The sequence below is a fragment of the Thamnophis sirtalis genome, unplaced genomic scaffold, assembly GCF_051295495.1.
Source record: "Thamnophis sirtalis isolate CommonGarterSnake01/CBP01778 unplaced genomic scaffold, rThaSir2_p1.2 scaffold_14, whole genome shotgun sequence".
In the NCBI taxonomy this organism is placed as follows: Eukaryota; Metazoa; Chordata; class Lepidosauria; order Squamata; family Natricidae; genus Thamnophis; species Thamnophis sirtalis.
The window spans coordinates 27,890,950-27,915,213 of NW_028261394.1; the positions used below are offsets into that span (position 1 = coordinate 27,890,950).

At 45.0% G+C, this 24,264-nt stretch overlaps 1 protein-coding gene across 1 annotated transcript; it reads right to left on the bottom strand.

Annotated features, from left to right (window-relative positions):
- Positions 1–4,804: 4,804 nt before the first annotated feature.
- On the bottom strand, positions 4,805–24,264 carry SLC38A8 (solute carrier family 38 member 8). Its single transcript, XM_087728862.1, has 10 exons — positions 24,076–24,264; positions 19,857–20,055; positions 18,465–18,618; positions 15,775–15,879; positions 14,206–14,257; positions 13,496–13,610; positions 11,432–11,579; positions 9,219–9,415; positions 7,403–7,454; positions 4,805–5,262 (listed from the first exon to the last, which is right to left on the bottom strand). Exons 1-10 carry the CDS (start codon positions 24,262–24,264, stop codon positions 5,160–5,162), a joined length of 1,314 nt encoding a protein of 437 aa, XP_087584988.1. The 3' UTR covers positions 4,805–5,159.

Genomic DNA, 24,264 nt, shown 5'->3' on the forward strand with positions numbered 1-24,264 from the left:
GATTCAGAACTGAAGAAACTTCTTGGATGAGAAGCAAAATGTTTTCAAGGAAAGAAACAAAAGTCCAGTAGCTTTTTGGAAAAGCACACCTTTGGGGCAACCATGACCTAAATCAAGGGTCTCAAACCTTGGCAACTTTAGGACTTGTGGACTTCAACTCTCAGAGTTCCTCAGCCAGTTGCTGAGGAACTCTGGGAGTTAAAGTCTACAAGTTGCTGAGGAACTCTGGGAGTTGAAGTCCACAAGTCTTAAAGTTCCCAAGGTTTGAGACCCCTGATCTACATGATTGAGAATCTCCATAACACCTTCTTCTCTTTGTCCACCCACCGACTTGTTCCAACAGGTTGGTATTCCTGCAGAATCTGAACCATTCAGAATTACTTTCCAAGTTTTGTTTTGTTTTGTTTTTAATTCGTAATAAAAGCTGCATGAGACCCTTTGAGAAACTCACCACCTTTCTTGCCTTATTCCTGCCTGGCCATTGAGTTCTCCCACTTGAACACGCCATTGCATGAATCCATCAAAATAAGCCTTGATGTATTTTAGACCAATCTTCCTCCCCCCGTACTGTAGAAAGAGTAGCACTATGTTACTTTCACCAAGTCATAAGCACATTTTCTTTTCCAAACCAAAAAAAAAAACAGTTTTTTTCTAACAAGATGAAAGCAGGCAAGTTTTTCCATAGAACAAGGGAGTTTCCTTCCCCTTCCCCTTCTCCCCCCCTCCCTCTCTTTCTCCGGGCAATGTGCCTCATATATCTTCCTTTTGACTGTAACCTTTGATAGCTGATGTGTACTCTTTTAGGAATAAAACGATGTAGCTCCCAAGCTTAGCACAGACAGCACGGTATCAGTGTTAGCAAACATATAGGCAGTTTTAAGATATCAATATGTGCCATTGTGTACAATTTTATGACTAAGTACAGATAACCAAATAAAAAGGAAAAAATTAAAAGAGACCTTTGGATTTGTTTTCATTTTCCTCGCCATCTCTAAAAGCCAGTGCTTGTCAGAGGCTAAAACAGATGAAGAAGGGTTGCAGGAACTGGGTAGATCTGGTTTAATGAAAAGGAGGACTAGGGGAGACATCATAGCAGTGTTCCAATATCTCAGAGGCTGCCCCAAAGAAGAGGGAGTCAAACTATTCTCCAAAGCACCTGAGGGTAGGACGAGAAGCAATGGTGGAAACTAACCAAGAAGAGAAGCAACCTATAACTAAGGAGACATTTTCTGACTGTGAGAACGATCCACCAGTGGAATAGCTTACCTTCAGAAGTTGTGAATGCTCCAACACTGGAAGATTTTAATAAAAGATTGGACAACCATTTGCCTGAGCAGGAAATTGGAATAGAAGACCTCCAAGGTCCCTTCAAACTTTTAGTCCATTCTGTTCTATTTTCTCCTAATCTCTTTTCTCTTCTCTTTTTTCTTCTTTTCTATTTTCTTTTCTATTCTACTCCACTCCACTCTATTCTATTCCACCCCACCCACCCCACCCCATCCTAACCTATCCTATCCTATCCTATCCTATCCTATCCTATCAAATCCATCCTTCGTTCTTCTCCATTCTCTATCTTCTCCTATTCTATCCTATCCTATCCTTGGCAGCTTTCAAATACATGAACTTCCCCAGAATTCCCCAGCCAGCATGGTTGAGGAACACTGCTCTTAGATTTGGATTGTGCTAGGGATTCTACCATTCTGATTCAGGGGGGACAGTTCATGCTCAATATAAGACCATCCTGATAACATCTGTGCTTGCCCAATTATCCCCAACAAACCTATGCAAAGAACATGTTGATTTCAGGTAGCTGGACTGTCTTGTCACTCAGATAGCCCTCAACTTACAACTACAGTTGGGCGCAAGGTTTCCATTGCTAAGCAAGGCAGCTGTTGAGTTTTGCCCCATTTTATGATTTTTTTTGCCACTGTTGTTAAGCAAATCACTGCCATTGCTAAATGAACCATACAGTTCTTAAGTGAATCGGGATTCACCCGTTGACTTTGCTCTGATACAGGTAGTCCTCAATTTATGACCACAGTGGGAACAGGCATTTGTGTTGTAGGTCATTGCAGTTGTAAATCAAGTCATCACCTGACCAGACTCAATCTTGTAACCATTTTTACTGTAGCCGTAAGTCAAGTCACAATGTGACCCCACCCAATCTTACAACCATTTTTACTGCCATTGTATGTTAAGTCACAACAGGTGGTAAATGCAAAACCAGCTTAACCAATTGCACTTTTTACCATTGTTTTGCCAGAAACTAGCAGAAAAAGTTGCACATTCATATAAAAATTCATATAAACAGTTTTTAAAATGCATCACTTATTCATGTATTTATACAAACCATCAAATACAAGAGAGAGAGAGAGAAAGAGAGAGAGATAGAGAGAGACAGACAGAGACAGACAGAGAGACAGAGAGAGAGACAGAGACAGACAGAGAGATAGACAGAAAGAGACAGAGACAGACAGAGAGACAGATAGAGAGAGAGAGAAAGAGACAGAGAGAGAGAGACAGAGAGAGATAGACAGAGAGACAGACAGACAGAGAGAGACAGAGAGACAGAGACAGACAGAGAGACAGACACAGAGAGAGGGGGGGCACTATAGTCAAATTCTGTATAATCAGAGTTATTTTTAAGCGGGCATCATTCAGATGCAATGGACATCTACTCCCATACTCCCCAGCCAGTATTGACTATCAAATCATCCCTGAAAGCAACATGTTGAAGATAGGATGGAGCAGATGAATAATCTAGAGAACTGAATGTTAAAGGACAGAGTGGTAAGAACTACGTTGATCCCAACAGCAAATGATGTTTCTTAGCACTTTCTCTACCCCTCCCCCCCAAAAGGAGATTCCAGACTCCACCATAACTATATATCCCTAAATGCAGAAAGGTGCTTTGAGGAAGGTCTATGGAGATGCTCAGTCATTCAGGACATGGTTGTCCAAAATGTGCTTTTTCAAGAGGCAACTGGAATTTCTTGTTTTTATTTTTGAAGACGTTTCGCTTCTCATCCAAGCAGCTTCTTCAGCTCTGAGGAAACTTCTTGGATGAGAAGCGAAGCATCTTCAAAGAAAAATCAGAAAGTCCATTTGCCTCTTGAAAAAGCACCTTTGGGACAATCATGACTTGGATGGCTGAGAATTTCTACAGATGTTTAACTATACAATTTTGGGATGGACACCCTTGGAATGGTGTGGGAGTAGGAATAGATTTCCAGAGGAAAAATTGCAGACTACAAGAACTGTTTGCACCACTCAGGTGACCCTGAGGACACAGACAAACCTCCAAATGGCCTCAAGGACCCTCTAAAACAGTGTTTCTCAACCTTGGCGACTTTAAGTCCTGTGGACTTCAACTCCCAGAATTCCCCAGCCAGTGCTGGCTGGGGGATTCTGGGAGTTGAAGTCCACAGGATTTAAAGTTGCCAAGGTTGAGAAACACTGCTCTAAAAGGATGCAAATGACCAGCTGTCTGCCAGGCAGGGACGTGCAGTCAGGGGAGGCAGAGCCTCACCACTGTTGTCATGAAAAGAAAAAAAATGTAAAAGGAAAAAGACAAGAGCTGAGGTCAGGCTGAGCTAGTTGCTGCCAGAGTCACCATGGATGAATCTGCTTAGTGCTTAACTGTTTTAAAAAAGCCTCTAAAAAAGCGCCCTCTACAGGAGGCGGCAGGAGAACGACGTGCCTCATCTAGTCTGTCTTTCTATGATCACTCAAGCAGAGTTAAGCAAGGGTTAAAAGCCGAAAAATTCTTGACGTAGATGAGGCACATGGTTCTCCTGCCTCCTCCTGTAGAGGGCGCTTTTTTAGAGGCTTTTTTAAACAGTTAAGCAGAGTCATCCACGGTGACTCTGGCAGCAACTAGCCCAGCCTGACCTCAGCTCTTGCCTTTTTCCTTTTACATTTTTTTTCTTTTCATGATAACAGGCAAGAGCAGAGTTGAAATCCTCTCTGAAACAGCTGGAAAAGGTACGTGTGGGTCGGAGGGAGGGGGAGGAATTCAAACTTCATCCTCCTGGTGCAACTTTGTGTGTGTGTGTGTGTGTGTTTGAGAGAGGGGGGAGGGAGGGAGAGAGAGAGGAAGGAGGGGAAGGGAGAAGAAAAACAAAAAGAAAGAAGGAAACTTACTTAGCAAAGGAGAAAAACAAATGCTGTTGCTTTAAATCGGAACTGAGCATGCCTGGCTGTGGAATTTTGGAAGTTGAAGTCCATAGGTCTAAAAAAATTGCTGCCTCACCAGCCATAAACCTCACTGCACGTCACTGCTGCCAGGAATATAAATCCTTCCATTCCCCACCATCCAGTCAGAGCTGAAGAAGCTTCTTGGATGAGAAACAAAATGTCTTCAAAGAAAAACCAGAAAGTCCAGTTTCTTCCTGAAAAAGCACCTTGGGGACCACCATGATCTGGATGACTCAGAATCTCCATAGACACCCATTCATATGATTTCTGGATGCTGCAATCCGTCATAAATATGAGCTGCCAAGAATCCAAATCATGTTCAGAGGTAGGGCAACAGTCATAAGTTTGAATTTGGTCCTTTCTTTTTAGGAAACTGTTATGAATTGAAACCATTCTTAAACAAATTGCCATTAGTTGAAGACTATATGCAATGTGCAATAAAATCTGCCCAACACCCCTGTTAACTATCCACAAGAATGTTTGAAAACAGTTCCAGCCAACAAGAGACATGACTAACACGTCACTTTTATTAACAATACCAGGTAGATAAAATGTGAGTGGGAGTTAAATTATAGTGTAGTAAAATCTCAGTTTAACGGGCCATTTAAGGAAGAGGGTTCGGTCACTACTACGTCTTTTCCATGATGTCATTGTGCACCATTGCACTATTGTATCTAATACTGCAGCGGATGTGAATTTTACAGTGTGAATCACTGCATCGCGAGGCAAAGGAAATAGCATCAATTGTCTGGATTATTTGCAATGCGGAAAATGTTCGGTTTGTTAACTTCCGGTGCTGAAATTCTTTGGAATGCTTTGCCTTCCAAAGCTGCTAAAATTAAGTCTGCATGATTGAGGTTTTACCGCATCAGTCAGTGACACGGAGCATGGCCTCAACTGGTCCAGCTGTGAAGAAGAAGAGTGTCCCTTGGAGGCAACATCACCTCGGCTGATGACTTTGGCTAGAGTTTGTGCAATAGGACCATGATGGCAGATGCTGTGCTTTGCCCAAAGATGAAAGCGCCACAAAGGATGGTGATGATTCCCCAGACAATTAGGCAGGACCTGCAAGGAAGTGGGGAAAAGAGGCCATGTTGCACATGTTGTGGTGGACTGGCGGCCTCTGGCCTCTCCAGCAGCTGAATCAGAGGAGAAGGAGGAGGAGGCGTGGCAGTCAGGGTCAGCATCAAGGCAACCTGGGAACTCCGAGGGGGAAGAGGGAATGGAGGAGAGAGAGGGGGGAGGGAGGGAGGGAGAGGGAGGGAGAGAGAGACACAGAGAGAGACAGAGAGACAGACAGACAGACAGAGGGGGGAGGGAGGGAGGGGGGAGGGAGAGAGAGGGAGAGGCAGAGACAGACAGAGCGACAGAGAGAGTGACAGAGAGAGACAGACACAGAGAGAGAGACAGAGAGAGAGACAGAGAGACAGGGAGACAGAGAGAGACAGAGAGAGAGACAGGGAGACAGAGAGAGACAGAGAGAGTGACAGAGAGAGAGAGAGAGAGAAACAGAGAGAGAGAGAGAGAGAGAGAGAGAGGTGGAGCCTGGGCTGTCCATCAGCCCTCAGATGAAGAGTCAACACCCTCCAGTCTGAAGGTGGCTGATGAGGAAGAGGAGGAACAGCTGGGTCCAGTGCCTGACGCATGGATGCATAAAAGGCAGAGGAGAGGAGAGCAGTGGAAACCTATGGGCCGGTCCTTGGGAAGGAAGAGCCACCAATGCTACTGAAGCCCCACCTTAGCTCTGGGGATAAAAGACAGGGGGCAGAGAGGAATAGTTGTTGCAGACAACTATTCATCTTCCAGCCAGATGGACTTGTTAGCCTGTAGTGAGAGAGAAACTTTTTGCCGGGGCTGCTGGCGCTTCTAATAAAGGAATCTTTGAGTTCACTTCACAGGGTTTGTTGTGTTTGGGGAGCTGGGTCAGAACACACATCTTCTATAAAACCTGGATGAAGAGATCCAGCTTTTATAGAAATACCCGGACGTGTCAACCTGGAAAAGGACCTCAGCTGAAGCCATCCTTACTTCTGCTTTGTTTCTGGATTCCCAATCAAGAGGGATGAGGGAGAGCATGGGGAGAACTTGGGAATGTGGTGCCTCGGCCAGCTAGCCGTAACATCTACCAGCCTGCGTGAGAACCAAGGTCATGTCAATGGACAACTGTTGAAGTTGAGCAAGAACCTACAGCTGGACTTATTGGCCCATGTGGCCTGAGAGACAAGGGGGGGGGATGGGGAGATCTCATTCTTTTAACTATCCCTAAGCGCGGGAATAATTTAGAGCAGGCTTCACCTTTATAAGTGGCAATATGATGTACTCAATAAAGCAGGGGTGTCAAACTCAAGGCCCGGGGGGGGGGCGGATCTGGCCTGCGGGGTGTTTAGATTGAGCCCATGGACCTGCCCTGCAAACAGCGAAGGACCGGCCCATGATGCCTTTTCCTAGCAAAATCAGAGCTCAGGAGGGCCACATGCAGCCCGCTTGGGCTCTGTTTTCAGCCGCAACGGCCTCCTGCATCCCTCTGCCAATGAAAATGGAGCTCGGGGAGGCCGCACGTGACCCACCCAGGCTCCATTTTCACTGGCAGAGGACTGCAGGAGGCCATTGTGGCAGAAAACGGAGCCTTGATGAGTGACATTGAGCTGGCCAGGCCTATCCTGACCACGGCCCATGGCCCCCTGAGGTCAAACACAACCCTGGTGTAGCCCTCAATGAAATCAAGTTTGACACCCCTGCAATAAAGGATCTCTTGAACCTGACTTCCCCGAGTTCATTCCTCGGGAACGATGACAGGACGTTTATCTAACAATTTTTTTAAAAAAAATTCCCTATTAAAATGGGTTGCTGCTTTGCCCAACAAGTCCCTGGGGCAAAATGGGGGAATGACAACCCTCTCTTACGTCTGTACAAAACGTTGCCAGCTGCTGTGATCACGTCTTTCTCGGCTTCGAGATTCTTCCCAGCCGAAGCTTTGCAAAGGAGCTCAGCCTTTGCGCCTGTAAAAAAAGCAGCAGGAAGAATCGTGAAGCTGTTTTGCACGGGGTCGCACATTGAGGGAGCTGCTTTGCAGTAATGCGGGTTGGCTTCAATCTATTTGATGGCCTAAATTAGATGGATGGAAGCAGCCACTAATCCAAAGCGACTAAAATGTCCGTTGTGCAGAAAAAAAATTGATTGGGAGGGTTGGGGGTGCTAAACGTACTTGGTTCTTGGCCTGAAGGACTCCGTCTCCATGGCAAACACCAAACACAGCCCTGAGGTAAAATAGAAAACATTCAACATGAACAATTGCTTAAAGATCAGTGGTGGCACAGTGGTTAGAATGTAGTATTGCAGGCTAATTCTGCCCACTGGCAGCAGTTCAATCTTCACCGGTTCAAGGTTGACGCAGCCTCCATCCTCTGAGGTTGGTAAAAGGAGGACCCAGATTGTTGGGGAAAATAGGCTGACTCTGTAAACCACTTAGAGAGGGCTGTAAAAGCACTGTGAAGCGGTATATAAGTGTTATTGCTATTGCTATTGTTGTCCTTCCTTCCTTCCTTCCTTCCTTTCTTTCCTTGGTGATGCAGGGGTTAGAATGCAGTACTGCAGACTAATTCTGCCCACTGCCAGAAGTTCGATTCTCACTAGCTCAAGGTTGACTCAGCCTTCCGAGGTTGGTAAAATGAGGACCCAGATTGTTGGGGGCAATACTGTAAACCGCTTAGAGAGGGCTGTAAAGCACTGTGAAGCGGTATATAAGTCTAAGTGCTATTGTTATCTTCCTTCCTTTCTATTCGAATGCAGTATTGCAGGCTAACTCTGCTCACTGCCATGAGATCAATTCTCTCTGGCTCAAGGTTGACTCAGCCTTTCATACTTCCGCGGTGAGTAAAATGAGGACCCAGATTGTTGGGGACCAATAGACTGACTCTGTAAACCACTTAGAGAGGGCTGTAAAAGCACTATAAAGTGGTATATAAGTCTAAGTGGATGAATGGATGGATGGATGGATGGATGGATGGATGGATGGATGGATGGATGGATGGATGAATGAATGAGTGGGTGGAGATGATAGATAGATAGATAGATAGATAGATAGATAGATAGATAGATAGATAGATAGATAGATAGATAGATAGATGATAGATAGATAGATAGATAGATGATAGATGAAGATAGATAGGTGAAGATAGATAGTCAGACAGACAGACAGACAAACAGAAGGGTGGGTGGGTGGATGGGTGGGTGGATGATAGATGGAGCTAGAGATAGATAGATAGATAGATAGATAGATAGATAGATAGATAGATAGATAGATAGATAGATAGATAGATACGGATGGACAGATGGACAGACAGACGGATGGATAGATCAAATGTTGGGTCAATTGGATTATTAGACAGGGACCTCTTTATCTGAAATATTTGTTTATACAATATATTTTTCCTTTTAAATGAGAAAGTTTGTAACTATTTATAGACCCATTATGTAAAGGAAGGATAATTTATCACAGGTTTTTTTTTCAACATACAGCCAGAGTGGATTTTTTAAAAATATGTTTAATGTTATATGTTTGGGTCATTTCCCCACGTTTTATGCACACATTTTTTTTTCTTTTTTGTTGTTACTGTTGGATCTGTACTTTTTTCTGTTTTGTATTTTATTCCTATTGATAAAACATAATACATTATTATGAATGAATGAATGAATGAATGAATGAATGAATGAAACAAACAAACAAACAAACAAACAAACAAACAAACAAACAATTGGACAACCATTTGTCCAGGATGATATAAGGACTTCTGCCTTGAGCGGGGGGGGGGCGTTTGGACTAGATGACCTCCAAGGTCCCTTTGAGTCCCAGGATTCTATGATTCTATGGAAATCAGCAGACTGTTTTGTTTTTTTTACAAAAGAAGCCATCAGGCAAGTTTTCCCATCCTGACCAGCTGCTGCTACCACCCTCACCCCCACCCACCTTGGCAGTCAAACTCTTTTCTGATTCCTAGGAGAGAAAAGGGACATTTACCTACCTGGGAAAATGAAGATGAAGAAGGCACCAATGCCTCCAATGACGCTGACCACCTCACTGATGTCGGGTACACACAGGGCAATGATGAGGGTGACTACCACCCAGGCGGTGGTCAGCAAAATTCGCATACATTTCTCGCTGGTCTCCCTCTGGATGCAGCTCTGCTTGGAGCCGAGGCACGCATCTTGGAGGACGGACCTAACAGAGATATTGGTGCGTTTCTCTAATGGCTCAAGAATCTGGTGATGTCTTAAACATTAATCCATTTATCTGTCTAGATCAGGGGTGTCCAACTTTGGCCACTTTAAGACCTGTGGACCTCAACTCCCAGAATTTCATGCTGGCTGGGGAATTCTGGGAGTTGAAATCCACAAGTCAAAATCACCAAGGTTGGATACTTCTGCTCTAAATACTTCCCCAAATAAGCTTTAACTTCCACAGATTCTGGCTGGAGAATTCTGGGAGTTGAAGTCCACAAGTTGAACTACCAAGGATGGACAGGCCTGCTCCAAATACTTTCCCATATAAGCTTTGACTTCCTCTGATTCCTCGAAACCCGGAAAAGTTAATATTATCAGCCACGGAGTGGTCTTTAAAGGAGTAACTGTTGGTCGTTGAAGACAAGAAACACAACTGTGAATATCATCTCCAGCTTCATTGTCAGGTTACATTAACAAGTCTTGCAAGATTGAAAGTGTTTATCTCCCCCTCTCTTTATACTCTCAAAAAGACTAGGGAGCAGAAGTGGTATTCAGCAGGTTCTGACCAGTTCTGGAGAACCGGTAGCAGAAATTTTGAGTAGTTCGGGGAACCGGTAAATACAAAGTAAATATTCTGACTGGCCCGCCCCTATCTATTCTCTGCCTCCCGAGTCCTAGCTGATCGAGAGGGAATGGGGATTTTGCAGTATCCTTCCCCTGGAGTGGGCAGGGAATGAAGATTTTGCCATAACCTTCCCCCACGTGTGGGGAAGGAATGGGGATTTTGCAGTATCCTTCCCCTGGAGTGGGCAGGGAATGGAGATTTTGCTGTAACCTTCCCCCAGGTGTGGGGAAGGAATGGGGATTTTGCAGTATCCTTCTCCCGGAGTGGGAAGGGAATGGAGATTTTGCAGTATCCTTCCCCTGGAGTGGGGAAGGAATGGAGATTTTGCAGTATCCTTCCCCTGGAGTGGGCAGGGAATGGAGATTTTGCTGTAACCTTCCCCCAGGTGTGGGGAAGGAATGGGGATTTTGCAGTATCCTTCTCCCGGAGTGGGAAGGGAATGGAGATTTTGCAGTATCCTTCCCCTGGAGTGGGGAAGGAATTGAGATTTTGCAGTATCCTTCCCCTGGAGTGGGCAGGGAATGGAGATTTTGCTGTAACCTTCCCCCAGGTGTGGGGAAGGAATGGGGATTTTGCAGTATCCTTCTCCCGGAGTGGGAAGGGAATGGAGATTTTGCAGTATCCTTCCCCTGGAATGGGGAAGGAATGGAGATTTTGCAGTATCCTTCCCCTGGAGTGGGCAGGGAATGGAGATTTTGCAGTATCCTTCCCCTGAGTGGGCAGGGAATGGAGATTTTGCAATATCCTTCCCCTGGAGTGGGCAGGGAATAGAGATTTTGCAGTATCCATCCCCTGAAGTGGTGAGGGAATGGAGATTTTGCAGTATCCTTCCCCTGGAGTGGGAAGGGAATGGGGATTTTGCAATATCCTTCCCCCGGAGTGAGGAGGGAATGGAGATTTTGCAGTATCCTTCCCCTAGAGTGGGAAGGGAATAGGAATGTTGCAGTATCCTTCCCCTGGAATGGGAAGGGAATGGGGATTTTACAGTATCCTTCCCCTGGAGTGGGAAGGGAAGGGAGATATTGCAATATCCTTCCCTGCCATGCCCACCAAGCCACACCCACCAAGCCATGTCCACAGAACTAGTAGTAAAAAAATTTGAACCCCACCACTGCTAGGGAGGGTCCCTTCTGGAACTCTTCCCATACCCCCCTCCTTCTGTGGGGTGGGACAACCTTTACATCCCAGTTGTCCAGGAATGGCCTACTATCTCTCAAGATCTTGAGAACAACTCGATTCTTTTGCTGATTCTCTTCGATTAATAAAAAGACACACAGGAGAAAGTGTGTGTGGTGACCCAGTTTTGTGCAAACATCAAAATGTTGCGTTTTTTCTGAAACAGACTTAACACCTCCGACAGTCCTGGAAACTGTTATTTTTGCTTCTCACCTTCCTAGAAAAAGGACAATGGGGTAGATGGTGATAATGGAGATGCCAAACAACAGCCGGGCTACAATAACCATCACATCATTTCCAGGGTAGGACATGAGGATATCAGATGCTACATCCGCTCCAAATGTTAAGTAGCCGTACAAACCTTGCAGGAAATAAATCATGAGGTTGTAACTAGAAAATCTGTGATTTGATGGATCATCGTTTCAGAAAGATTTCCAGTGCAGATACGTCTCTGGTCTTCTGCCCATTTATATATAATAGCTTACTCTCTACTTTTGGTAGGGATTTCCTCCTCAATGCTTCTCTGATTATGTTGTGGCCTGCCAGCAGCCAGAGGAGCTGGCAGCAGATTCGGACAGGGAGGAAGTTGGGGAGGAACATGGGCCAGTACTAGAGGCTGGGGAAGGCTCTGATGAGGGCTCTGTGTCGGAGGCAGAGATGGGGCCAGGGCTGTCTGACAGTTATCAGCTACCTTTGGAGTCGGAGATCAGTGGGGCAGAAGAACAGCTGGAGCCTGTTCCCAGTATGGGCATGTGCAGAGTTGCCAGACGAAGGGAACAGCTAAAGAACAAGGGTCGACTTGGGAGTAAGGCCACAGGTGGACGTGAATGACCCCTCCAATAGGGAATAAAAGAGGAGCAAAAGGGGAGTGGAGTTTTCAAGAGGCAATTAGTTCATTCCCGCATTCTTGCCAAGTATTTCGGCAATTGAAAGATATCGGCCTGGCTACTCTCCAAGCCGGATAAAGGGCGGTAATTGTGAACTATCTTGAAAGACTGTGAGCCGGGACTTTGCTGGAGGGGAATTCACTGTAAATTAAATAAAAGGGGTTTATCGGGACTAGGAATTGGCTTTATGCTGCTGGGGTTGCCTAGGTCAGAACAGATTAATCAAGGAACTGATTAATCAAATTGGCAAGGTAAGCTACTATAAATAAATGGGCAGCAAATCAATCAATCAATCACACAAACACACACACACACACACACAAACACACTGAAAATGTTAACTAGTTGGACAATGAAGTATCTTCAAGCAAACTACCAAGCTCAAAGACCACTAGAAACTCCACTTTAGTTTATTTATTTGGGTGAAAGAAACTGCACCAAACTCTTACATTTCTAAACCCAAAAGAATCCTTTGCCCACCAATGATTCTTGCCAAGTCGCTTTTAGTGAAATTTCTTGAGAGGCTTGTAAGAATTCCAGCAACTGAGCGATTTCACATCTAGAATCAAATATATCCCAATATCCATTTGTCAGATTTCAAGTGCTACGATGCGCAGGTTACGTGGTGAGAAGTTGGCTAGAATGGAGTGGAGTTGGAATCCAATCCTTCTGAAGGTTCTTGGTGCCTTCTGAACTTAGTTGTTTTCTTGCAGACATTTCATTGCGCAAACTAGGTAACATCATCAGTGTAGGCATCACGAGCACTGATTATGTTACCTAGTTGGGTAATGAAACATCTGCAAGAAAACAACCAAGCTCAGAGAGCACCAAAGACCTCACAATTCTCCTCCTCCTCCTCCTCCTCCTCCTCCTCCTCCTCCTCCTCCTCCTCCTCCCCCCCTTCTCCTCCTCCTTCACTACACAAACCTCACTCTCTTCTAGTACAGATAATGTTACCTAGTTGGGTAATGAAATGTCTGCAAGGAAACTACCAAGCTCAGAGAGCACCAAGGATCCCACAGTTCTCCTCCTCCTCCTCCCCCTCCCCCTTCTCCTCCTCCTTCACTACACAAACCCCACTCCCTTCTAGTACTGATAATGTTACCTAGTTGGGTAATGAAACGTCTGCAAGAAAACTACCAAGCTCAGAGACCACCAAGGACCCCAAAGTCCTTCTCCCTCTCCTCCTCCTCCTCCTCCTCCTCTCCACAGACTCCATTCCCTTCTAGCACGGATGATGTTGCCTAGCTGGATCATGAAAGGTCTGCCAGACAACTCAGAGGGCATCCCCTCACTTCAGCCTTGAGCTACCAATATTCTCCTTCATTGGCACCTCGGAAGGGTACCAGATGCGAAAGGTCTCTGATGGAGAACATTAAGAGGAAGATACCTGTCAGGGAGTATATCAATAAGCAGAAGAGCATGGACACCACAGAGACCACCACCCAGTGGGACAGCCTCTTATCCCTCAGGCTGCAGTAGATGGCCACACAGGCTTCGTGACACTGGAAGGCAAAGAGATCCTGAATACAAAGCATGGCACTCAGCACCCCTCCTACCTAGCACTCACTGCCTCCACCTCTTCCTCGCTTCATATCCATAGAGCTGCCCCTACCCATTCCCACCGTCCCTTTTACCTATCCCTTTTTTAATGTTTTATTTTTTTAATCCATAAACATTGTGAATACAGTGTGTTGTCAGGGTAAATCCTTGACAAAAGGAAAACAAAGAGAACAAGACACAATGTTAATACATATACTAGTAACAGGAGTAATAATTATACATAACCTAGATTGAACTGGTTCAAACCAGCTGAATAGCATCTCTGGTTGTAACTCAAAGATCACCTGTATAGAAATGCATAGCTCATATCTCAAGGCTTCTTAATTTCCTGATTTTGACGTAAACGAGGAATGGGGAAATCAATGACAACATTACTCTTTTTCTCCTGATAGTAAAAAGGTGACACCTACATCTACGTTATTGCATTCTCAGAGACACCTATACATTGAAGTTCTCCATTTGCAACAAGGATGGGCAAAGTCAGCCCCCATATCTCCTTCACCCCTTAAAAAAAAAAGGAAATATTCACTTTGTTACCTGAAATCCGAAACAGATGGTTGGAACAACGCTGAACATGGAGGCCCAAGAGCTGTGAGATTGAAAAAACAAAAGAAGAATGTACATTATGAAGGTGCCGCCATTGGTCTGCATGGAAACAGCCAAATAAATCACACTCTATTTGCTATCTAGGTAGGAAAATGCCCTGAAAGATTTTTAAAGAATGCACCTCCTCCCCCATTGTAGATTGGCTTCTTCCTTAGCTATCTTTGTTCATTTTAATGTTAATATTTATTTTTTCAATGCATACGTTGTCACTTAGAGAGGCTTAATGGTGACAAGGGCAGCGTAGGCATTTAATAAAAATATAGGTAAATAAAATAACATTAGGGCCCCCCTTCCCATCATCTTGCCTTGCCATCTGTCAGAAATGGTGTAGGGTCTCCTGCTTGGGCAAAGGGGGTTGGACTAGATGACCTACAAGGTCCCAACTCGATTATTCTTACCTAAGTTGGTCAGGCAGATTTTATTTAGAAGAACAGAAAAGAAGCGTCGGGTGGTGAGAGAATAAATCTATTTTCTTTGGCACACCATTGACTTCATGGGGTTTTTGCCACATTAAGAAGAAGAAGAAAAAAAACCTGCGGTATCTGTGATCAACACATCTGGGCATTTTATCCAGGTTGCTCACAGGGAAGAAATCATTATGATTGATAAGTATAATACTGCCTAATACTGCAATCACCCTGAAGGAGACCATGGCATCCCTTTGCACATATGGCAGGGGTGGCAAACTACATTTCATTGAGGGCCGCATCAGGGCTGTGGTTGACCTTGGAAGGAGGGGAAGGTGGGCATGGCCAACTGGGTGGGTATGGCCGAGTGGGTGGGCATGGCCAGCCTGATGCCACACAGTGGACATGGCTGACTGGGTGGGCGTGGCCAACATGCTACTCCCCAAACTGCTGGCATTGGGTAGATTGGGCCGAAGCGACACAGACTGGCCCCTTACATTTTCCAGGATGGTCCCACGGCCCGGGTTTGGGCCGTGATGTGGTTTGACACTCTTGTGTTCAACACCCCTCACCTATGGGCTGGTTTGTCCCCTAGGGCAAATGAGAAGCACTAGACAGGATTTTCAGCAGCACCTTCTCAAGAGTATCCTCACATAATCCCACGATGATTTATGACTAATTCAAGTACAGTTAATGGGGTCTATAACCATACTGTCAGAATATTCATGACTGGAATAGGGCATAGCAACAAGGTCAGCCAATGAATAGGCATCGCAACTAAATCAGCCAATGAGGGCTGTTTAGGAACTGAAACAGTATTTGCTGGAAACAGCGAGGAGCCTGGGCGTGGCTTAGTCCAACTGTTCTGTACTAAAACTGCCAGTCTGTGCAAAAGGAACTAAAACAAAATCTAGTCTGCTGAACTGAAACTACTTACAATCTCTACCTCGTTGGAAGAACCACCTGTTGAAATTGTATATTTATTTATGTATTATATTGTGTGTAAAGAGAAGTTAATGAATCCTGCTGGATCAGTTACCTGTGTGTGCTTTCTGGATTTGATTGCTGCAACAAACTCTTGACACATACTTACCTAGCAGGATGGAGATGCTCCTGCTTCACAGCATGATCGGTTTGGAGATAATATTTCAGCACAATGACCAGCATTAGGTAGCAGGCGGCTAAAGTACCAAGGATACTGGGAAAGATATGCAGAAAAGAGCAAAATTGGACAGAGGCAAAAGATTCTGCAGGAAATCCTCAAGAGGACCAACCTAGAACTGAGGAGAAACTTCCTAATGATGAGAACAGTTAACAGTGGAACGCCTGGCCTCCAGAAGTTGTGTGTCCTCCATCACTGGAGGTTTTAAAGAAGCCACTGGACAACTATCTTTCTGAAATGGTAAAGGGCTCCTGCCTGAACAGGAGGTTGGACTAGGAGACCTTTGAGGAGCTGCCACAGAGAGGAGGGGGTCAAACTATTGACCAGACAAGGAACAATGGATGGAAACTGACCAGGGAGAAATTCAACCTGGAAATAAGGAGGAATTTTCTGACAGTGAGAACAATCAACCCATGGAACTGAAGTTGCCTTCAGAAGTTATGGGAGCTTCATCACTGGAGGCTTTCAAGAAGAGATTGGACTGCCATTTGTCAAAAATGGTGTAGGGTCTCCTGCTTGGGCAGGGGGTTAGACTAGATGACCTAGAAGGTCCCTTCCAATTTTGTTAATCTGAATCTATCTCAGATGATCAAAGGCCTGGAGATTAAAACATGTAATGAACATGTGATGAACTGTTGCAGGACCTGGGCATGGCTAGTCTAGTGAAGAGAAGGATCAGGGGAGACATGATAGCAGTGTTCCAGTATTTGCCACAGAGAGGAGGTGGTCAACCTGTTTTCCAAGGCACCTGAAGGCCAGACAAGGAATAATGGATGGAAACTGATCAAGGAGAGATTCAACCTGGAAATAAGGAGGAATGGGAGCTTCATCACTGAAGGCTTTCAAGAAGAGACTGGACTTCCCTTTGTCAGAAATGGAGTAGAGTCTCCTGCTTGGGATGAGGGTTGGACTAGATGACCTACAAGGGACCTTCCAACTCTGTTATTCTGTTATATGACTATAATGGAGCCTGCCCATTAAGGTAGTAAGCTTTGACGGTCGTAAAATACTCATGTGACGAGTCCGACGTTGTGTTTTTTGCAGCAGTCATTAAGCAAACACCACAGTTGTAAAGCTGCCACTGCTGCACTCGCTGGGCAAAGGTCGTGGTCATTAAGCAAACTCTATGGGCAAAACTATGCCAAAAACTAGATGTTCAGCAAAACTATCATAAAATGAAGTCATTGAATGCAGGAAGTGGTGGGTGCTCCATCACAGGAAGTTTTCGAGAAAAGACTTGGCAACCATTTGTCTGGAAAGGTATAAGATCTTCAGCAAGGGGTTGGACTAGAAGATCTCCAAGGTCCCTTCCAACCCTATTCTTCTATATTCTGCCTTCTTGTTTTGCACCTTATTCTGTCAAACCAGGGTAAAACCCATATTCTGTTTCACTTCCTCCAAAACATACCCAGAGTTCTGACCGTTTCCCCAAACATGACCACCCCTCTGAAGTGAACTCAAAGATTCCTTTAATTAGGAGTTTCTCTCTTATCGCAGGCTAACAAGTCCATCCAGCTGGGAGATGAATAGTTGTCTGTCACATCTATTCATCTCCACCCCCTGCCTTTGATCCCCAGAGCTAGAGTGGAACTTCACTAGGAAAGGTGGCTCTTCTGTCCCAAGGACCGGCCCATAGATTTCCACTGCTCTCCTCTTCTCTGCCACTTCTATTCATCTCCACCCCCTGCCTTTTATCCCCAGAGCTAGAGTGGAGCTTCACTAGCAACGGTGGCTCTTCTGTCCCAAGGACCGGCCCATAGATTTCCACTGCTCTCCTCTTCTCTGCCACTTCTATTCATCTCCACCCCCTGCCTTTTATCCCCAGAGCTAGAGTGGAACTTCACTAGCAGCGATGGCTCTTCTGTCCCAAGGACCGGCCCATAGATTTCCACTGCTCTCCTCTTCTCTGCCACTTCTATTCATCTCCACCCCCTGCCTTTTATCCCCAGAGCTAGAGTGGAACTTCACTAGCAGCGATGGCTCTTCTGTCCCAAGGACCGGCCCATAGATTTCCACTGCTCTCCTCTCCTCTGCCACATCTATTCATCTCCGCCCCCTGCCTTTTATCCCCAGAGCTAGTGGAACTTCACTAGCAGTGGTGGCTCTTCCGTCCCAAGGATCGGCCCATAGATTTCCACTGCTCTCCTCTCCTCTGCCTTCTGCACATCCACACGTCAAGCACTGGACCCAGCTGTTCCTCCTTTTCCTCATCAGCCATCTCCAGACCTGTGGGCTGTTTACTCTCCATCTGACGTCTGACGGACGGGCCAGGGCTCCATCTCTGTCTCTGTCTCTCTGTCTCTGTCTCTGTCTCTGTCTCTCTGTCTCTGTCTCTCTGTCTCTCTCTCTCTCTCTGTCTCTCTCTCTCTGTCTCTCTCTCTGTCTCTCTCTCTGTCTCTCTCTCTCTGCCACCTCCATTCCCTCTTCCCCCACGGAGCTCTCAGGTTGCCCTGATGCTGACCCTCACTCCCATGCCTCCTCCTCCTCTGATTCGGCTATCAGTGGGGCTGGCAGCCGACAGGCCACAACACCTGAGGATATAAATCTGTTCCAAGTTGGGGCTAGACTTCATCCCTGGCCTACCCCAGTTCCAAAACTGGGCCCTTTGAACTCTTCCTTACCTTGTATATTTTTGGAAACCAATTTGTCTTGGGATGGAGAGTGGGAAAATAACCAGGAGGCACAAGGTGGACAAGGTGAAACGTTGGTCGATAAACCACGGCTGGCGAAAAGTGTCTCCATTCTGGGTTTTGTTGATGGAGAAAGAGTCACATACTGGGAAGGAGTTAGGAAAGGGCACAGTTAGTAGAGGGCAGGAATGTATCCGAAGGCTTTTGAATCGGACCAATTTATCCGTTGGTCTTCTTCTACTCTGTTTAGTTTAACCTACAGGCAGTCCTCGGGTTTTGACCAACCATTTAGCAATCGTTCCAAGTTACAACAGACCATGAAAAGGGTATTTTCCAACGAAACAGAGCCAAGGTGGTGCAGTGGTTAGAGTGCAGTACTGCAGGCTACTTCAACTGACTGCTAGCTGCAGTTTGGCAGTTCAAATCTCACCGGCTCAAGGTTGACTCAGCCTTCCACCCTTCCGAGGTGGGTAAAATGAGGACCCAGATTGTTGGGGGAAATAGGCTGACTCTGTAAAGCGCTTAGAGAGGGCTGTAAACACTGAGAAATGGTATATAAGTCTAAGTGCTATTGCTATTTTCCTCCCCTCCCTCCCTCCCTCCCTCCCTCCCTCCCCAGAATTCACCTCCCAGAATTCCCCAACCACCATGGCTGGCTTGGGAATTCCCTGTACCAACTGAAGATGCCTCCCAGTCACACCACTCCAGGTGTGGGGCAAGGTGTTCTTGACTCTCTGAGAAAGGAATGTTATTATGACTATATATCTCCCATACTCCATACAATCCCCCCTCCCATTTTCCCAAAGCATTAAGTGTGGCTGGCCTGAAGGCTCAATGCAAAAGATGGCTTCCAGGCCTGACACCAGAATTCCCCAGCCAGCCATGGTGGTTGGGGAATTCTGGGAGGTGAAGTCACAAGTCTTAAATTTGCCAAGGTTGGACACCCCTGATTTAAAGCATATATCCCAAGGTGCTTGGTTTCTCCTGATGCAATTCCTCCGAGCTTCATAGAAGGATTAGATTCAGGACAGTAGAGTTCAATTTGATCTACCAGAATTTGTTCTCCATTCTAAAATGGGTACATGGAGTAACTGGCATGCCCAATGAGGTTTCAAGTCCCCACTGACTTGATTCATTTTGTTTTTTCATGCAATTTTTTATCTGCTAAGAATCTGGAGACCTGCAGGACACCATTCCTGGACCTCAGCTTTTTTTTTTCATGGACAATCTCTGTGTCCTATGTAAGGCCCGGAGGAATTCTTAGAAAATAAGGTGAAAAAAATGAAGTCACCTCCTCTACCATTCCCACCATCTCACCCAGCCAAAAAAGACTTCTGAGTACCAAAGCTGAGTTAGCAAGGTCCAAGGGAATCCAGGTCTCACATTTTTCTAGTTGGTCTCCCATAACTCTGAGGAAGGCCACGGAGATCATGAAGAGGTTCAAGATGAAGCAGACTTCGCAAAGCTTGCCCACAGCTGACCCACAGATTTCTCTCACCACACCTTGGTAGGTTGTCTGGGTGCTGATGGAAGCAGCATAACCCAAGATTACTAAGCCGCTAATGAGGAATATCAAAGATCCCTGCCAGGAGAGACAAGAGAAGAAGACACTGAAGAAAAGTACTGTGATTAAATGACATATTGTATGTGAAGATGGGTTTCCCCCCCCCTTTTTTTTTCTCTCCATCCTCTCCCTTTCCCATTGTTGTCTATGTAATAAAAAATAAAAATAATTATAAAAAAAAAAGAAAGAAAGAAAAGTACTGTAGGAGTCAACTGAAAACAAGTCAATGAAATGTGTCCCTGTCCATGGTTCTGAAGTCTAAGGAGTGTCTCTAAGAATTACCTTGGGTAGCCACTACTTGCATTTCTATGGAAGGCACATGGTGGACCTCTTACCATTGGCCCATCCACTTGATACATTACACCAAGTTCACACAACATGTTAAACCCAGGTTAGCCCAACATATTGTCCACATATACATTCTACGTTATACCCAAATCATCTACATTAACATGATGGCTTGGTTCACTCAACAGATTAAGTCAATGACCAGGTTCCCCACAAAACAGCAGATCACAAATGCCCTTAGTCCAGTCTAGGTATGTGATGCACACCAAGTCTTCATCCTTAAGAGAGATCAAATTGAGAGAACTGCTGCTGAAGATTTATTTATATGTATGAGAAAGTTGGTTCTTCTTTAGATGTTTGAGAAGATTTGTTCTTTAGATGTTTGAGAAGGTTGGTTCTTCTTTAGATGTTTGAGAAGGTTGGTTCTTCTTTTGATGTTTGAGAAGGTTGGTTCTTCTTCTGTTTGAAAAGGTTGGTTGTTTTTAGATATTTAAGAAGGTTGGCTCTTCTTTAGATGTTTGAGAAGGTTGGCTCTTCTTTAGATGTTTGAGAAGGTTGGCGTTTCTTTAGATATTTGAGAAGGTTGGCTCTTCTTTAGATGTTTGAGAAGGTTGATTCTTGCTTCTTACCAAGCGAGCTCTCAGAAAAAAGTGTCCATCAGAACGTAGCCAGCTTCAGAGCTTTGGCATTGGCTGAATATTACAAAACAGCTTTTCACCAAAAGAAACCCAATCCTGTTTGAAGTTCAAATATATGATTTCTTTACAACTTTATAGAAAAATAAATAAAATGTGTTAAGGCTTAAATTTTCATGGATCAATGCAACTGTAAATATATTAGCCTTTACTATAACACAAGACAAGCCATTTTGTGTTCTTGATGCAACTAAGTAGTGTGGAGTTGGACACAAAAGGACCATATTCTTTAAAATGTGGAGAATTTGGACACATGTATAACTTTCTCAGGGTGTTTATATGGACGTATACATCTCAGGACTTATTTTTGACTTGCCTGCTGGTGGTGTTCTATGTGTGTGTGTGTGTGTGTGTGTGTGAGAGAGAGAGAGAGAGAGAGAGAGAGACAGACAGACAGACAGACAGACAGACACACAGACACACAGAGAGACAGGCAGACAGACAGACAAAGAGAGAAAGAAAGAGAGAGACAGAGAGACAGAGAGACTGACAGACAGACAGATAGACAGACACACAGAGACACACATAGAGAGAGACAGAGAGGAGAGACAGAGAAAGAGAGAAAGAGAGGCAGAGGGAGAAAGAGAAAAAGAGAGAAAGAGAGACAGAGGGAGAAAGAGAAAAAGAGAGACAGAGAGAGACAGAAAGAGAAAGAGAGACAGAGATAAAGAGAGAAAGACAGACAGAGAGAGAAAGAGAGAGAGAGAGAGAGAGAGAGACAGAGAGTGGGAGGAAGAGAGAGAGAGAGATAAAGAGTGAGATAGAAAGAAAGAGAGAAAGAAAGAAAGAGAGAGAGAGAGAGAGAGAGAGAGAGAGACAGAAAGACAGACAGACCTCGCCTGATGAGAAATTCAAATGGAGAAATGGAAAAAACTGAACATGTTATTAGGTTACATTATTATGTTACATTGCTGGTTGCAATAAAGGGTTCCACCACAAAACCGCGTTCGACTAAAGCGCGCTCGACAAAACCGCGTAGCTGACGTCATCACAGCGCGACGAAAAAAGCACGCTGTAAACGCTAAAGCTAAAATTAACCCCTAAACCTAAACCTAACTCCCCTAAACCTAATCCTAAACCTAACCCTAAACCTAACCCTTAACCTAACCCTAAACCTAATCCTAACCCTTAACCTAACCCTAACCCTAACCCTAAACCTAACCCTTACCTTAACTTGAATCGGCTTGCTTTCAAAGCGCTATTTAAAGCGCCCTTTTTTCTCCGCAGTCGCTGTTGTCGCCCTGCTGATGACGTCAGCGACGTGGTTTAATCGAGCGCGCTTTAGTGGAGCGCGGTTTTGTCGTGCCACGGCAATAAAGCTACCCACCAGCTGTGGATTTTGGACCAATGCAGCTTTGGACATATTTTCACAATCTCCAGAATTGTTCCTTTTGTAGTGTAAAGGTTTGGGCCACCTTATACCTACTGAAAATCACATTGCCCAAGGACATCAAGCAACCTCAAAGTGGTTTGAAATGTAGATTATTTTAAGAGAGATCCACTCCAAATTCCACTAAATTATATATTTTTCCTCCTTGAACCTAACCTTTCTTGTATGATTGTTAAAGTCAATGTTGTGGTTAAATAAAGAACAGACCATAACACTGTGTTTTATGGGATATGCAGGGGACAGGGAAGGAACAGAACAGCACACAAATATAAATAATGCACCATTAATTTTAATTATTCATCCTTAAATGAAGTGCCAGCAGGCTTTTTCAATGTCCCTTCTCCACACTGAATGGGATAGCTCAGTTGAACATGTTTTTCAAATGGCATAAAATAGCTTTTTATGCACAGCTGGGCTGTAGGAAGAGAAAGATGCCAAGTCAGAACGAAGCATTGCCAGGCAGATACAGGTAACCCTCAACTGATAGTACAATCACACTTAGGATCAAAATTTCCATGGCAAAGCCAAGCGGTCGTTAACGACTTAACTGCTCTGCAGCTGTTAAGTGAATCACAGGGTTGTTAAGCAGAACTGGCTTCCCCCACTGACTTCCCTCATCAGAAGACAAATGGGAAGGTTCTACATGTTGCCCGCATCATCCCAGAAGACGACAACCATTGTAAACACTTGCTGGTTGCCAAGGACCCAAATTTTGATCTACGTGACTTTGCAGTTGCTGCAACAGTCATAAGAGTGAGGACCGACTGCAAGTCACTTTTTCTTCAATGCCAAAGCCAGTGACTTTGAATGGTCACTAAACAAATGCTTGTAAGTCAAGGACTACATGTAGCTGCATTTCTGTCGAGGGGCCTCTCTAGTCTTTGGTTCATAGGTTATTAAACACATGAGGAACTTGCTTCCAAATCAACAGTTTGGACTGAATGACCTGAAATTTATCACTATTTATTCTACGAGGACAAGGTAGCCCAGTCTACAAGAAATCTTAGGGTAGTCCAATCCGCATGAGATCTCAAGGATCTGATCCACAAGAGATCTCAGGTATACAATCCACAAGAGACCTCAGGTGCTCCAATCCACAAGAGATCTCAGGTATACAATATACAAGCAATCACAGGTGGTTCAATCCACAAGAGATCTCAGGCATCCACTCTACAAGAGACCTCAGGTGCTCCAATCTACAAGAGATCTCAGGTATATAATCCACAAGAGATCTCAGGTATACAATATACAAGCGATCTCAGGTGGTTCAATCCACAAGAGATCACAGGTATCCACTCCACAAGAGACCTCAGGTGCTCCAATCTACAAGAGATCTCAGGTATACAATCTAGAAGCAATCTCAGATGGTTCAATCCACAAGAGATCTCAGGCATCCACTCTACAAGAGACCTCAGGTGCTCCAATCTACAAGAGATCTCAGGTATATAATCCACAAGAAATCTCAGGTGGTTCAATCCACAAGAGATCTCAGGCATCCACTCTACAAGAGACCTCAGGTGCTCCAATCTACAAGAGATCTCAGGTACAATCTAGAAGCAATCTCAGATGGTTCAATCCACAAGAGATCACAGGTATCCAACCTACACAGAGATCTCAGATGGTTCAATCCACAAGAGATCTGGAGAGCTTTCCGTTGGCACTTACTAGTTCCACGGAGATCGCTGGGGCCAGTCCACCAGCTTTGTTGAAGGCCCAGGGGAAATTCAGGAGTCCTGCTCCAAGGGCAGATTTGAGCAAGATGAAGATAGCACCAGATGAGGAGAGCTGGGGGATCTCAGACTCCTGGGATGGCTTTGCTAGCAAGCTGATGCTCTCTCTAGCCAGCTCCTCCAT

Excerpts from the sequence above, each read along its gene's own strand:
- SLC38A8 (XM_087728862.1), bottom strand. The coding sequence starts at position 24,264 with ATGGAGGAGCTGGCTAGAGAGAGCATCAGCTTGCTAGCAAAGCCATCC. Across the intron at positions 15,880-18,464 it reads GGTTTCCAAAAATATACAAG|TATCCTTGGTACTTTAGCCG; the intron begins GTAAGGAAGAGT and ends TATCTTTCCCAG. Across the intron at positions 13,611-14,205 it reads CCATCTGTTTCGGATTTCAG|TGTCACGAAGCCTGTGTGGC; the intron begins GTAACAAAGTGA and ends TTTGCCTTCCAG.